This window comes from Colius striatus, chromosome 11, assembly GCF_028858725.1.
Source record: "Colius striatus isolate bColStr4 chromosome 11, bColStr4.1.hap1, whole genome shotgun sequence".
Lineage (NCBI taxonomy): Eukaryota > Metazoa > Chordata > Aves > Coliiformes > Coliidae > Colius > Colius striatus.
Window position 1 is genome coordinate 7,117,772 of NC_084769.1, and position 17,074 is coordinate 7,134,845.

Consider the following 17,074-nt stretch of genomic DNA (forward strand, 5'->3'; position numbering starts at 1 on the left):
AGGGAAGGACACGGGTTCAGCCACACCGTTGATGGAACGAGAGGAGAAGATGGGCAAGAGGAAGAAGCTGTGATGTCAAGCTCTTCTGCAGTATGGCTGACACAGACAGGATGGAGATTCTGTGATTCTGTGACTGTCAGATAAGCTACTTCTAAAGAGAAGTGAATTAACACACTGCAGCAAGAAGAGAAGAGCATCATGCCAAAAAGTCTGGCATATATATGAAAATGAAGACATCTTGCAGGCAGGGATACACAGAATACCCAGTGTACCCTAATCAACATACTCCAGGCCCAAATAAACTGTTGTTAAGATGATGATATATTGGATTTTGTCATTTAACAGGGTACAAGAAAATGAGAGCTTTTATTCCCTTTAGGCATTAAGTGGGAATAGTGAGCAACAATGCCAGGCACAGGTGACAGAATGACTGGATAAAAGGCTGGATTTTAGGATATGGAGCTGAATTCTACAGAAGATGCTTAAGTAAATTAATATATCAGCACATAATGCAGCTCCCCTGAATGCTTTCAGCAGAGCAGTTACCTGCACAGAACTTTGAACTGTGCCATGCTATGCATTAGTACAGGCCTTATGCTATTTTACCTGTCACTGACACATCTCACAGTTTCACGTGACTCCCCACTGGCTTCCCACTGCCAACTGACCAACTATTCCAAGCAAAATACTCTATGCAACTCTGTCTCTTAGCTTTTATCCAAGCAAATAGATCACTTACTGCAATGAGAATCTAGTTAAGAGAACATGACAGCAGCAAGAAAGGTTATAAACAAGACAACTAATATTACTTGATTGACAGAAGAAGGAATGAATTGACTTTTTTTTTTTCAACTTTGACTTTCAGGACTTCACCAGTCCCCTTCTATTGGATCAAAAAATCAGAATAGTTTAAAACTAGAATTAACCAGTGCTTCTCATCTGCCTACTGATCAATATACTTCCTTGTGAAACGTTCTCGATTCACACTGGGCAATGATGATGTCTAGTGATAATGTTTGCCTCTGGGTGGTGGAGCAGCAAGACTGTCCCAGCTGGCTTTTTTCTTGGTAACTAGAACATGTACAGATTAACTGAAGTAGAAAAGAGTACTGAGAGACTTCCAACACCTTGTTGAACAATTAAGTGAAGAAGAGATACTTCAAAGGCATGGCTTCTTAAGGATCATAGTCACAGAGAATGGTTTGATCAGAGATCAATGAACATCTGCCATGTTAGATGCTGTCCTTCTGAGTTGCAAGTTGGAGCATAAAAATGGATGTTGGCACAGATTTAACAGTGTGAAGTACATGGTGCTCCTTAGCAATACGAGACTCCATCTGCACACATCACTGCTGGACCAGACCTACATCAGAAGTGACCACTCAGACCAAATCCAGAGACAGCTCTATGCTCTCCAGTGTATTCTAGCTATGTTGGTTTAGAACAGTCAAAGTTTTGGGGCTTTTGCCCCATTTTCACAAACTTACAAGGAAACCACACATATTTTTAATGTGCTTCAGGAGGATTTGTGCTCTTCAGACAAAGTATTTTGTTTTGTTAGATTCTAATACCTTGTAAATGACACACTGTATTTACCCACCTGCCAATTAACTCCTCTTGTCATCAGCTTAAAATTGTTTCCTGTGATCGATTTGAGCATCATGTAAATAGAAGAATTCTCCATTTCAGATACAACATCAGGCTCTAAAGTTCCACACATTTGGCCACGTTTGAGACGACGGCGTAGTCTCACTGTGACTAAGGACTGCAAATTCGTGCTCTATGTAATTGAATCTAAAGATCTGACAACACTGACCTTATCAAGAAATGAAACTTTTGGCTGAGGTTCAAACCATGCCCAAGAAATAAGCTCTTGCTAGTTGTTTGTAAACGTCACATAAAAATGTACTTATTCATTATTAACGACGTGTAAACCGAACACGCTGCAGGTCTCAAACTGTTGACAAGTAAGGTATTACTCAGTATGCTCATTTTATTTATATCTAAATCTGATACTGATTTTGGCAGCTCAACCCAGCAGCTCCTCTCATGACTGTAAGAGAGTTATCGTGATAAGAATTCAGCCTGCACGCCAGAAAATGAGGACAGAAGGAACGCTAGAGGCCAGATTAATTTTGTGAAGGCCCATAGTGCTGCTGGCCTCAGTGACAGTCTTGCTTTAGTACAAGATGTGCAAAAAAAAAAAAAGGATTCCAGGCAGAATCAGGCTGTTGGTATCCCACTTTTATCATGGTAAAAGCCAGCAGTGACAACACAACCTGTACTGGTGAGCCATCTCCTTTAGGATAAAATAGAAGGTTCCAAGTGAAATCCCGCATCATATCAGCACCAGGCACTGGTGAGCATGACAGTCAACTCAAAAATCTGGAAGTCTCACAAAAATTCAGTTATGAGCTATTGTAAATGATCACAATTGCTCTGAAGCAGAATATCATTTTAAAAGGAGGAACAAAAAAAAATCACGAGCTTTTCAGATGACACCATTACTCACCCTTCTTGTTCTTGCATACAGCTTTGAGTACACGCTTCCCAGGGCCACATTTTCCATGGTCAGTCACACATACTCCTTCCGAAACGATCCACTCGTAGCACGCTGGGTCTTCACAAGGAAGAGATTCGATTAAATGTGGACAGCCTGCCAGGGTGCCTACAGGATCTACGACCACTTGCCTTTGTCTCATTCTAAAGCCTGTAAAAAGAGAAACTGAATTAACTGGGCAACTGTGAAAAATCTTTATATCAATAATCTAATAGCAAAAGGACTGTATCAGATATCTGGAACTTGGGAGATACAAAGACAAACAAGAGCACAACACTTACAAACTGAATTGATTGGGGTGGCACTTGTCTGGATGTGCTCACAGCCCGGGCATGCAAAGCTTAGTAGTGTGTGAAAAATGCCAACAACCTCTATTTTTCACATTTCTTTTTCCTTTTTATCATATTAGACAGAAATATGTATGTCCAAATACAGGAATTTGTTGCTGCTGCATATACTAATGTAATGACAACATTAAGATAAAAAGGGAGGAATGGTTAAGCAGCTGAAGATGTGAAGAACATCTATATTCTACTTGGGAATCCCTTAATGAGACGACTTGTTTTGAGATAAAGCTGAGCAGTGTACAAAGAAATTAGTATTCTGCTTTATGAAGGTGTAAGGATTTCTGATACATAATGCATATCAGACCTCTTTCAAATGACATCCTATTAAATTGCAAGATTCAAATGTAAAGTGGAAGAAAAAGGTTACGGAAATAATGAAAGAACTGATTACATAATCTACCTCCTTCTGAACGAAACCAAAAGTCATGTCGCTATATAAAAATGCAGACCTAATGCACAAGCATCTTTCAGCAGGCTTTGTTATGTAAATGACACAGAACTCTAAGAAAGGCAGGAAAAAAAAATACATGCTGGTCTTTACTGCAACAGTCTCGGACAAGGGGCAAAGACACGGCGTTAGTGAAGGGCACGTGGAAACGCTCGGCCACGAGGAAGAAAAAGGAAAGAAAACATTCTAGAGAATATTTACAAGTATACAAATGGTGGGTGTCAGGAGGTTGGGGCATCCCCTTTTTTCTACTGTATCTAGCAACAGAACAAGGGGTGATGGAATGAAGCTCGAACAAAAAAAGTTCCGTTTAAACATAAGGAAAAACTATTTCACTATGAGGTGAGGGAGCCCTGGCACAGGCTGCCCAGGGAGAGTGAGGAGTCTCCTTCCTTGGAGGTCTTCAAGACCTGCCTGCACATGTTCCTACGCGACCTGATCTAGGTGAACCTGCTTCTGCAGGGGGGTTGGACTGGATGATCTCTAAAAGCCTCTTCCAACCCCTACTAGTCTATGATTCTATAACAGACCAAACTTCTGCCATTCTCAAACCATCGAAAAGAAATCATTCAAAACCATTTTAAAGCAAAATGGCTTTGCAAATCTTTATATTTAACCTTGGTGGCTTTTACTATTTCTTTTTTAATATGAAAATTTCTGACCAGCTCAAATCACTTCAAAAACTTATACTGTTTTCAGAAAAGGGTAATTTCCAAACAATAGCATTCACTCCCTGACACGAACTCCAACAGTCATCTTTTCAACTTAGAGCCTTTTGGCTCTGCGGTGAATCTCAGTGTTGCAGCAACATATGTGTAACGCTAATCAGTCAAGATCCAGTGGGGCTAAATTATACTAGTGTACTCCTCCAGGAATTTAAAGCAAACAATGAGAACAATCTCTCATGCCAGCACAACTCCAAGATGGCTGAGCTGTGGGTTAAACCTCAGTCCTCATGTATTCCAATCTTTAAACCTCAGTCCTGACGTCTTCCCACCTCACCCAGCCATAGCCCTTTGGATGCCGGTGTGTGTCTGGACTCCCAGCAGTGATCAGAGAGTGACAGCCTGGCACTATGGAGGTCTGCAGCTGCTATCCCAAGAAATTCTCCATTTCTACAAGTTTAGTGCAGGATAAAAAGATCTGAAATCAAGCTGAAAATCTTGTCTTTTTGTTTTTCTAATCTCAAGAATAACTGCAATAAGATTTTAAAGGTTAGATCCCATTCCTGTAGGCACATCTAAGGGCTTCATCCTATGTTTGATTCATTTTTTTTCAAATACAGTGAGTTCCCAATGTAGAAATTGACACCACTGCTTTTGCAATCTTATCACAGTATTCCACTTCCCACTTTAGATTCCCCCTATGCTGCAAAAGCAATATGTAAGAGCAGCCATCACCTCTTCCTCCGCGGCGGTCCTGGCAGTTCTCGTGAAGGCAGGGACCCCACACTGACCAGGCAGAGACCATGCACTCAGAAGGACAGGGCAGGTTACACAGCTGGGAGGTGGAGGGAGCAGGACCCAGGCACAGCTTCCCATCGACTGGTCTCGTAACTAAGAGTGAAAACAAACAGGAAAAAAGAAAATCAGGGTTGTAACTTTCCCCGACCAATACTGAGAGCTGCGCAACTTAGCACTGGACTTAGTTTTCGAGGATGCACCAAAATCCAGTGCTTCTTTAGGGTCTTATCTCCCAGAGCAAAAAGTTAATCCTGTGTTCAGGAAGGTACTTAAAAGTTTTATCTAAATCATCCATATTCAGCACGCCACTTAAGGCTACGCTTAATGGCAAATAGATGCTCTAAAACTAAAGTCAATGTTGATTTTTCTACATGCTGGAGCAACTAACTGGAATCTAATCCCCCCACATTATAGCCAAGGAGATCTCTTTGCACTGTACTGAAGAGAAAGGTCTATAAGGAAATCCAGAAAGAATCATAGAACCATAGAATGGTAGGGATTGAAAGCGACCTTTACAGATCATCTAGTCCAACCTCCTTGCAGAAGCAGGTTCACCCAGATCAGGTCACACAGGAACATGTCCAGGCGGGTCTTGAAGACCTCCAAGGAAGGAGCCTCCACAACCCCTCTGGGCAGCCTGTTCCACCGCTAAGAAAGCTCACGCTGCAACTGAGATCCAGGCAGTAGAAGGTGAAAACAGCCTGAGCACAGGGGAATCACCCCATATGCAGCCCCTCAGGGCCCTGTTGCCTCTGGATTACAGATGTAGAGCCCAGACTTTGGAATTTTCTTCACCTACTTTCAATAAAATTGAGCAGAGCTCTCGGTTTCTTTTACACAGGCATGTGCAGAAGGCATCTTTCCTGCCTGGAAGGAGAGATATTTACTTGAGTTGCCTGTACTCAAGGCAGACATAAGGTCTCCAAGCCTCTTCATCTAAGAGATGAGCCAACCCTAAACTCTGCCAAGTACCAGTTTAGTTGATACTGACAATAAATTTGGGAAGCCAATACTCTTTGTATTTTCATTTATCATGAGAGATTTCTAGTTTCAATTAACTTCTTTCACCTTTTTATTCAGGGCAGAAGGAGGAAGAAAAAGAAAGGGACTCTTAAATCTATCTTCTGAGTCATTATATGATATTGCATTTTAATTACATTAGGGGCTGAATTTGGCTGTCTCTTTAGATAAATCAATATCAAAGCAGTCTTTCAAAAGGCAAAGGCTTGTTTGAGTTTACTCTGCCATGGTATTACCAAGACTTCATTAATTTTTATAGCTACTGAGTTTGCTTTATCCTCATTTTTATTTTTAATATCTATTTTTCTTCACTTCCATGCGTGGAATTGACTTGAAAAGAATTTACAAAAATACACCCTATATGTGAGTAATTTTTCTTTTACTGATATTTTACCATTTTCTTTGAAATGAATCATTTGAAGCAAAACACAACCTTTTTTTTTTCAACCACAAGGCTTCAGTGCTCAAAATCCCAATAAATTTTGATTTGCACATCCTGAAGCTGAGACTTAAGACCAATATCTGTGCTTATGATTCCAGCTCATCAGAATAACAGGATTAAACAACAGATGTGATTTAATTCTAAGCTGAAAGATAATATGTTAGCACAAAAGACCATTTTCTGAATGACTTCTGAGACACCGTAAGGCCTTTGACATGTTCATGTAGAGATTACAAGGTGGCATAAATCCATTTCACCTGAATGCTAACGTAAACAGACCTTTCCTAGAGACCTTGAAAGTGAAGTGACAGACAGAATGAGATAAATATTAGAGTTATAAGGAGAAGAGTATTTATTTTACCAAGAAGTCTCATGCATGACTTAACCTGCCTTTCAGCATCAAGCTATGCAAAACTGTATCATCTTTTGAGAGTTCACTTGAAGAAATGAAACAGAATTGAGTGCAGATGGTCAACCCAAGGAATGAAGCCCAGTCCAGTCTAACTCCAGGCACTATTGTTAGCAATGGCTCTTTACTCCTCACTGATTTCTACGCTGGTTCTATACTGCAACTTAACTACTTAAATGTATAAGCCATTAGATCAAGCAGGTTGGTTCTCCTGCCCTGAAAACTAAGAAGATACAACTAGTGGTGCTGAGGGTATCTTGATTTTGGAAAAAAGAAAAAGAAGAAAAAAAGGCTTACAAAAAGTTAAAGGGGCAGGTTTCTGTTGGTAGGCTGAACTTAACAGCCATCCCAGCCTATCGGAAGACTCTTGCCTGTTCTGAAGGAAATCTGTGCCTTCCTCTCTCTGTCAATCACCTTGCTGCTCCTCTTCCTCTCTCCAGCTGATGACCTATTTAATTCTACTACTCAGAGCTCTTTTCTGATGGAAATCAGAAAATACACAGACTATTCTAATCAAATATGCAAATATACTCTGTCTGTGCTGGATTATACTCTGCACTGACCACAATCCTCCAGCAAGTCTTCAAGAATACGACAAGAACAAAAAGAAGTGAGCTGCATCAGCAGATGCATATACAATACCATCCTCTTCCATAACCAGGCATAAAGAGGCATAATTTCCAGCATGATAGCCAGAGTGACTGGATGGACCAGTGGGGTGTCCTCTATCAAAGAGTTTCATCCCTTCTTCAGCCATTTGACTGATCACTCTGATTTCCATCAGTTTGATTTAAAAGCCTGATGTGATTTTTCTACTGCTATTCTTTCATACTCTAACAAATATCTTTCTTTTTTCTTAATGAACTGTAAGGTGGTAGGTTTTTTTTCTTCTATGAATCTTTTAAATGCCAAAATTCTCACATAGTGCTGCCTCCAAAAAGGCACAAACAGCTTGTCTGGGGCTGCCCCGTTCAGGAAAAACCTCACATTATACCCACGATAAATTAACACAACTGCTAGGACTATCTTTATGTACCAGCCAGCCTTCTGATTTTGCTCAGTAGTTGACTCTGTAACTGCATTTTTCCTACAATAATATAGAAAAAGTGGGTTTTGTGTAATAATTTTCCTTGAAAAAATATTAGCCACTTTTAGGGGGGCAAGGAGAAAGGCAGAAGCTAGGGAAGAGTGGGAGGAGAAGGCAATATTTCTGATTCAAGCAGCTCATTTATTACACTTGTTCGTACCTTTTAAAATCCTGTGTTCTTCCCAATGTATAGAACAAACTTCGAAAAGCAATCAAGCACTAATCTGGAAGCCTCTGAAACATTGCACATTTCTGTAGCTGTTATATTGAATCTATCCTTTATAACCACGACTACAGCTGTTCCCAGCACCAGTGTCTGCCTCAAGTTTGAATTTTACTATTTGCTGTTATTTTCAGGTTATTGCTACCAGCAGGAGATAATAAATTGGGTTCTAAAGTATCTTGTTTCCCTATATATTTTTACTAGGGTAGTGATTTGGAGGAAGAGTGGAAGAGGAAATCAACTCTGATATGATTATTTCCATAAAGTAATTTTAAGTCAATAAATAAATTCTCTGTGAATATAGTCATATGGACACATACTTGCAGGCATACATATCAACACTATCTCAAAAAGCAATGATGACCAGGCAGAGGCAGAAATGTATAGGATGGCATTTTGGCTGCAGTGTTTCCTTTGAAATTTAGGGGTTTGACTCCTCAGGAGTCAAACAGTACTTTTTCTTCTTCGACCTTAACTTCACATCGCTTTTGTACAATGAAAAATAATCCAAGTACCTCTGGTATTAACACCTAAATGAGACATTTTTAAAGATCATTAACATATCAGGAACACAGGCAAAGAATATCAGGACTGTCTCAACATACCAGTGCAGTCATATTCTAGCTAATATTCAATTCTCGAGGCAACAAATCCAGAAGTTTACTGTATCTTTAGGCAAAACTAAGCCAAATTAATGATAGGGTACAGGAAAGGGATGATACACATTTTTGAAAGCTCTTATTGCCTTTGCCTGGACTTACAAACCGAAGACACTTGGATCAATACAAAGGGAAATTACTTGAGAAAAACACAAAGGAGTAAGTTGTGTTATCAAAACATCTACATGTGCAAAATGCAGTAAGGATAAACCCAGCATAGCATTTGTAAGTAATTTTTCCAGCATGCAAGATCTGGTTTTATTGAAAAAGCAAAAGATTAGACAAAGGAGAGGTGGTGAATGCTACGTAACTGGCCTGGAAATTGAGCCAACCCTACTCCAGTGTACCCCTCCATTAAAAAAGCCTAATGCACCCCATGCCTGATGGAAAGGCTTCCTTTATGCTTTTAAGAAGAATCAATTAGTTTTGAAGCCACAGGGAACAAAGTTGAAGTCTTATTTTCAATTAAAATCTATTTAATAGACAAGAAACAAAGTATGAATAGAAGGCTAATCACAGCATGAAAGAGGGTTAATAGTGGATTGCCAAAAGCAACAACGGTTTAATGTATTTCAGGACAATAAAGATCTTGAAAATTTTGTTAAAGTGACACAGACTATCAGCACATCACAGCTTCCCTGTGCCCACATCCCCTGATCCTGATCCCAACTGGGATATTGTGTTGTTTTGCTACAGCAGAACTTGTAGACATCAACTGAAATCATAGATCTGGGAAAAATTCAGGGTGAGGATAGTGCTTCCCACCAGCAGTCCCATGACTGAGTAGATCAGAAGGAAGAAGTCATGAAAAGTGCCCAGGAAAAACAGTGGAGGCAACAGGAGATACCAGTGAAGGCAAAGACAGGAAAGGAAGAGGGGATTCTCCAGGATGTTTGAACCTTGTTGTCTGGAAAAGGCCACCAGATGCTGGAGGTTACCTCACCAGTGAGAGTGAGAGAAGTCATATTAAAAATAGGGAAGAAAATCCAAAGGTTGGGATATATTTTGTGAAAGCTTCATCAGAGACTGAACTTTGCTCATTGCTACGTTTAGAGTTCATTCATTAGGAAGGAAGAAAAGTCTGTCCTGTGAGTGTCATCTCACTGGAGGAGAAAAGCACCAGGATGGATGTGTCTATGGCACTGGGACGTGGTACAGGTGGCCCAGAGCTAAGCTGGTGACACACAAAGCTAGTCCCCTCATGGTGTGGCCGTGCCAACTTGGATTTTAAAAGCAGCCAGGCTGCTTCATGCAGATCTGGCCCAAGTTCATGCGCTTAAATTACCTCAAATGCTTCTGTTCCAGGACCAGACCAGTCACTCCTGGCTTCAATATCTCTCCACAGCATCCCAGTTTGTGGTATAAGCCTCACACGTACAAACCTTTTATCTGACTCAACATTATTTTTTGAACACAATGCAGCTCCCCGTCCTCATAATGACAAGACAAAATTACTCAGAACAAACTGTCACTGTTTTGAATAAAACTAATTCATTTCCAGTGGCAGGAAATTATGACAAAAGTACAACTGCAATTAAAATCTTAGCCTTCAAAGATAAAACCCTGATCTAAAACCTAGTATCTCATATGAACGGACTGAGTAGCATATTATTTGCTGCATACCAAAGCCAGTTATATAAATAAAAGTATTTATAAAGAGATAAATATTTCATGCTCGTATCAAAAAGCTTGTTGACATAAAAAAAAGGCATGTTCTTTGTAAGGCACCCTTCAGAAGGCACACTTCTTTCACAGTCAAAGTCTTTTTATACCTTATTCCCTTCATTTTACTTTAATTAGTTTCTAGACGTGAAAGAACTGAAAATATTACACCTTTAAAAGACAGTAGGGAAAATGTGGGGGTTTTTCCCTAATGAATGCAAACTTAAGTTTTTGAAATACTCATTTAAACACCACTGTCAAGCACCACAATGATCTGAGTAAAAACCATTTCCCTCTTGCTTCTAAAGGGCTTCCCCCAAAGAAGCCAGCTGTTACATATTTATTTTTCCATTATGTGAGTTGTAACTCATAAATTCTGCTCAGCATTTGGTGAGCTTACAGATCAATAACTCGGCATCTCAGCAATATAAATCTGATGAAGACTTGCCTGAATGTATTTCACACTTTCAAGCCAGTTCGGTCATCCCAATGATAAATAACTAGTTTGGCATGAGAGGGATGCTTAGGGGAGGTTTCTTCCACCTGAGAGCATGATTTCTGTGATTCAGGTCAACTAAGCCCCAGGCTGGATGCTCCTGTTGCTGTAGCATGAATCAGACGAACAAAGCTTTTCTCATCCCGCTGCTGGCCATCAGTTCTCTCTCCTCTACAGTCCTAGTCAAGTTTTCTCGTAACTAATATATTGCAGCTTACTCATTTTCAATTTCATAAACCAGACAAGGACAACAAGATTTAAACATCAAAGTCCCTAAACTCTAATTTCCACAGAGGAAATTGATCTTCTCGCTCCTGCAGCTTCAGCAGCATAAATTTGGAAATACAAAAAGAAACAAAAACAACAACAAAAAAAATCACTCAAGAAACCATGTGCATTTCATATAAGGCTTGTACTCCACATGGGGTTCATATTCACTCCAACAGTGCATATGGCCTAGATGATCTCTAAAGGTCCCTTCCAACCCCTACCATTCTATCATTCTATGATATTTCACGCCAACTTCCACAGGCAGCATACCTCCACCTAGGCAGCCTTTTTTCCATTCAATATGCAAGATGGTAACAGCCATAAATGATAGTCACATGCACAATCAACTTACTGTCTCTAAAGTGTGGGACCTAGTGGCTCCCAGGACAGCTAGCACCCAAGGGAACGATGATGGCATGTTCAAATAACACTCTTCACTGGTATTTCTCTCATCCTGAAAGCATTTCCATAGCTTATTGAACAGATGCCACACTTACCAAATTGAAACACTAATCCCCCAGAAGACACACGTTGGGAGATTGTGATTCAGAGCAGAACAAAGAACTTGCAGGGAAAAAATGTGGTGCACTCATTAGAAAACAGAGCATACAGAGCAAAGAAGGCAAAACCGCATATTTCAGAGCTAAAAATGACAAAAGGGCAGAAAGAAGGGGATGAGAATAAATATAATACAAGATATGAACAAAAGGAGTCCTTAAATTCATCTCTGTGCAACCCCAAAGAGGCACCAATTTCTGGAAAATAAAACACAGTGATAAAACATCTCCCATATGGGAACTAAGAATAGTCTCAAAAGTCCGCTCATCAGATAAGAAAGGATTAGATTATTTCTGTCTATCAGAAATGGAGAGAAAAGCTCAGTATTTTTTGGAAAACAAGAAAGCAAAAGGCCATCAAATTATCATTTTGAGACTCGTACAAGAAGGACTGAGACGAAAGTGCAGGAGAATACTCACTTTCAGACCACGTGAGGATTCTGTGGTTGAAGCGGCTTGTAAAACAAAAATACATAAGGGTGTACACACAGAGATGGAGCAGACAGTCACCATTAGATCTGAAAAGGTACTTGAGTATTTAGAATGGTAGGGTTGCAAGGGACCTTTAGAGATCATCTAGTCCAAATTTACAAAGTCTTGAGTTGCAAACAGACTGAAGGAGCTTTTGCTGCTGCTGCTGGCGACTGTGTTTATTTAAAAATCTGATGTAAGGTGAACCAGGGGGAATTGCATCCTAAAAAGAAAGCATAGGTATAGGTTGGTGAACTACACTGGAGTAAGTAAATCAAGAAATTCCATCTACTAACAGGTGAGGGTCGAATATGTCTCAAAGGAAAGAGGGGTATTGAAGTAATAAAGACTTCTCTAAGAAACAGTTTTGGAGTGTAACACCAAAAGTCATCTACGAATAAGAGAGGCACAACTACTTCAGAGAACTCACATAACAGTGAAATCCAAGATCAAATAAAAACAAATATAAAGAGACAAATACAATGGAGGCATTCATAAAGTAAAAAAAACACCAACAAAACTTTAGGACTCTGCAAAGGTGTGAGAATTTAATGTGGATTTTCAGATGTACAATAACAAAGATTAAGAAGATACGAAACTGTGATGATTTGCTGGTGAGACGGTAATAAAAGATACATTTTATTAGACAAGTTTACTATGTTGGGTAACAATAAAGAAGACTCAAAGAAGAACAGCATTTCACAAAGGTCTTTTCAGTCCTATAATTAAAACTTAAGCAGACAGGTTCCAAAAAACATTGTAAGAAAATTCAGGAAGTGAGAGGTAAATTGGATCTCATTCACACAAGTGAAAAAGAAAAAATGTCAGGACATGTAATGCACAAATTTTACAGAAGAATGACAAGGCAAGCACATCCTTAGTTGGAAAGCTATAGAAAATATGGAGAGAATAGCAATCCCAGTCACCAGGGACAGTAGGTAATTAGCTCAGAGAAGAGGATGCTTCCAGAGAACTTTAAAAGGGAAGCCATCCCCCAGACTACTAATAGAGAGTCAGAGTCTCCAGATAAATCCAAAAGGTAAAATTTAATTAGAAAACAAAAGGATACTCCCTGGCCTTCAGGAGACAACATATAAAATTCCTGAGGAGGAAGAATAAAATGCAGGAAGCTCATATGTTTATCAACTGTTTGAACATAAACACAGATACCATCCCCAGACTCTAAGAGGAATTTTAATTCCCATATTATGAAACTTATTGACAAATAACGAGAGAGATTTCATAGGTTGATGATTGCATAACCTTCTTCCACACTTTTTTGCTGGTACTCGGGGGATTGTTAGTTAGTGATGTTTGGCCAGACTGATTAAAATTCATAGTGGGAAAAAAATTGATGTGAGAAAACACATTCCAGATAATATTTTATAAAATCAGCACTCACAAAAGTCTTATCTCAATCCAGAAAAGCAAACTTAAAAAAGAGAGGAAAATACACATGGTCCCATGTTAGCAGTGTCTGGTGCTGAAAATAAGCTGAAGATCTGCATTTCTGCTTAATTTAACAGAGCTTCCATAGGAATGAATAGATTTCCATTAAAAAAGAGGTACCAAGAAGGGTAACCACCACTGCATCTACAGTTGGTTCCAGACACGGGATGTCCAGGAAGAGGCAGAAAGGGCAGACTGGAGCTGTACCACAGGCAGATCACTTGCTTATTCTACTTTTTGTGCAAAATTTGTCTCCTCCTTGAAAGTAACATCATTTCAAACATGTAGATTTGCTGCTTCAATCTCTGGGTATCAAAAGAATAATGATAAACTTGAAGTATTAGATGACTACCTCTCTGCGAAAATTAAGCATTATAAATTTAAATGTGCTAAAATTCAATGAGATAATTAAAGAAAAAAAACCACGAGGATCTGTTTAAAGCTAATTATGCTAAAGTTCAGTCTAAATTAACAGAAGCCTCCCTACTGAACAGAGGTGTAGATTCCTTGGACAGAATAACTAACGTTGAAAACAGTGCAGTCTCTTAACTTAGTTGCTATACATTGACTTACCTACATACACAGGTATCTGAATGACAGAGTACTTTACACACTTAGTAAGTATTCCCTGCCAGTTTCATCTAGATCTAAAAGTCTCAGAATTCAAGAACATTACAAACCACTTCAAAGACTGGAAGACCTTCTGCCTCCAAATACTCATCACCTAGGGTTAAAAGTATGGACTTCCTCCCTAGGGCCTAAATATATATATAACTTCACTCGAATCAAGACAGGGATTTCTTAGTTAGGTAACCTCTTGGGGGAGAAAGACATGAAATCTTATCAATGCAGTTTTGAAAGTCACACCTCGGGGAAAGTTTTCCTTTTCTAGACTTTTCAAGTTGGAACTTTATAATCAAAATATAGAATGATTTAAGCAGACGTAACCTTCCAAATAATTGATATCTAATATAGAGACTCCAGAAAACAGGGGCTCCCTTTCTAAACACACACATTTTACTAAAAGAAGAAATAGATGGGAAGACTAAGCAAATGACAAACAGGAGAGAGATCTTGGGGAGGATCTTGGGGGATAAAACAGATTTGAGCAATATGTATAAATACATCACAGATGGTACCTGTCTCCAACTAGGATTCAACATATTTTAACCACGAATGTTGCCAGAGAGACCACGGGACAAATCTTTTTACACATATGTCATTGGGCCTGGGTCCAAATTCTCATTGGAAGTAACCAGAAGAATAACAACTGTGATGGATGGTAATATGCTATTAGACTCGCTTGTTTGATTCCTGAATGATTCCTTTAAGGACACTCAAGAGGTGAACTAAGAAAAATTACTGTACTTTTGATGGTAGCAATTAGACTCTATATTTGCTTATACATGGAAGGATTAACCTTCTCATCTTCTTCCCATCGCTGAAAAAAATGGTACAATAAAACCTGAGATGCCCTAGTGATGAATAAAAGTACTCCATCCATTAACATTGCCAGAAAAGAGGCTAGCAAAGATGTCATGCCTTATTTATACAAAGAACAAAAAGTGAGCAGCTAGTAAATGGCACACACAGAATATACTGGATAGAGAGGGATAATAGGGAAGGCTTCCCCTCTTTCTATTGGCATGCGACTACGTTAACAGTAGATGAAGTTCTCACTTTTTAAGGACTACAATAGATCTGCACTGGTGTCTGGAAATGGCAGTAATAATTTATACCTTGTACAACTGCTCTGTATGTTTGGGGGTTTTTTTTCAGTTGTCTGTAAGAATCTTATTCTTTTTAAAATGAAAAGGTTAGAACTGTAAAAACAAGGCAGAGGTAACACAGTGTTTTCTTCTTGTTCAGGGAAGGGCTTTAAATTTCCACTGAACTTTGAACAAGGGAAAAACCTACAGGATAAAACACTCTGGACACATAGCAGCAATTCCATTACAAATTATGTTGGTGTAAGGGTTTCAGATGCACTCTTCTAATCTTCTTGAGTAATTCACAGTACTGCAAAAGAACGAAGAAGTGTGAATTAAGTCATTAAAACTTTCTGCTCATCACCTTGCCATACAGGGGTTGCATGGACCACAGAAGCAGTCAGAAGGATGAAAGTTAGTCAAGAAATGTTACTCACCTTTCAATAACAGAATTCTTCTTACTTGGAAAGTCATTCTGCACACTTGTGCAGATAAGAGTGGAGTTTGAGTTGGAAGAGCAAGGTAGTACTAGACAATTGAGACAGGTGAAGCATGAACTACGCATGGACTGAGTAGAGATTGAAACATATCTGGTTTTCTATGATCTTAGAGTCTGTGTGGGATACTAGGACACACTGGGCAGCCAGGAAATATCTGCTTTGCCTTTGTAAGTAAATAAATCTAAGATATGATATTGTGTTCTTATCTTACATCTCTGCTCGAAAACATATTCAGCAAGAGCACTACATAGAGTAAATAAATCAGCTAAGATGAATTATTCATCATGCATCTGTATCTACTCATTATTCTTCTAAAAGAAACATAATTCACTTCCAGAGTCCAAAAGCTGTCCTTCTGCTCAGAAGTTGTGACAATACTATTTTTGCTTTCCCCTTCAAATCACAAGAAAGATTGTGTATCAATCTGAAGCAGAGGCTAAAGTCATATCCGGAATGGAGTGTGACAGCTTTTTTTATACTTTAAATCAGGACTAAAACCACAGATAAATGTATTCAGCTACCAAGGGGATGGGCTACCTGATATACGAGAGAGGAAGAAAACTCAACTCCAAACAAGATTTAGCTCTTTCATCCTTTGAAATCCTCCCACACATGTAACCTACAGAACTGGAAGCAATTCCCCATGGCAAGTTGTGTCTCTGGACAGGTTCTCAGGACCCCGAGGACCAAGCCCACCTGCTTGTAACACCTCCATGTGTAAGCACACATACAGTGAGGACATCAGCTAGCTGAAGCTTACTAAGGATTGAGTGTTACCTGCTTTCTTCCCCACGTTTCACTTATTCAGATCTACTTGGGCCAGACATTTCAGAGTGACCCTACACATGTACCTTCCTTCAGTTGGTGCATGCCAAGTTCCAGGGTGATCTGGACACAGTAGACCTCCCGGGTTTGTATGCCACCTCCACAAAGGCCTGTGTGCTTGTGGTGGCGAGGGTCCTGCTGGTCAAGGAGGAGAGACACTTGGCAAGCTTTCCATTCAGAAGTCCTCCAGGCAAACCTTTGGAAATAATAGACAGCAGGTAAAACAAGAGGTTTGGAATGGCAACGAGTGAGAGAGTGGTACTTTATTAGATGACAAAATACAATTGGTTTAATCTCTATACCAGCACTTTCCTGTCCAACAAAGGTTAAGTATTTGCTATTTGTCTAGAGTACTTGTGTAAAATTTTTCACATAGCACTAATCCCCAAAGTATTCTGAAACCCTAAATCATCCTGACAACACCTTTGAGCAGGGGGGCAAAGAAGGAACAAAGATTAAGAGGTTCAATTAAGTGCA

At 39.4% G+C, this 17,074-nt stretch overlaps 1 protein-coding gene across 1 annotated transcript in view; it reads right to left on the reverse strand.

Moving 5' to 3' along the window:
- Positions 1–17,074, reverse strand: part of THSD7B (thrombospondin type 1 domain containing 7B) — a 273,877-nt gene that overhangs the window by 182,293 nt on the left and 74,510 nt on the right. Inside the window, exons 4-6 of the mRNA XM_062004863.1 lie at positions 16,624–16,793; positions 4,756–4,911; positions 2,513–2,710 (exon numbers count right to left, since the gene is read on the reverse strand). Coding sequence (XP_061860847.1) covers positions 2,513–2,710; positions 4,756–4,911; positions 16,624–16,793 — 524 coding nt within the window. The remainder of the gene's footprint in view (positions 1–2,512; positions 2,711–4,755; positions 4,912–16,623; positions 16,794–17,074) is intronic.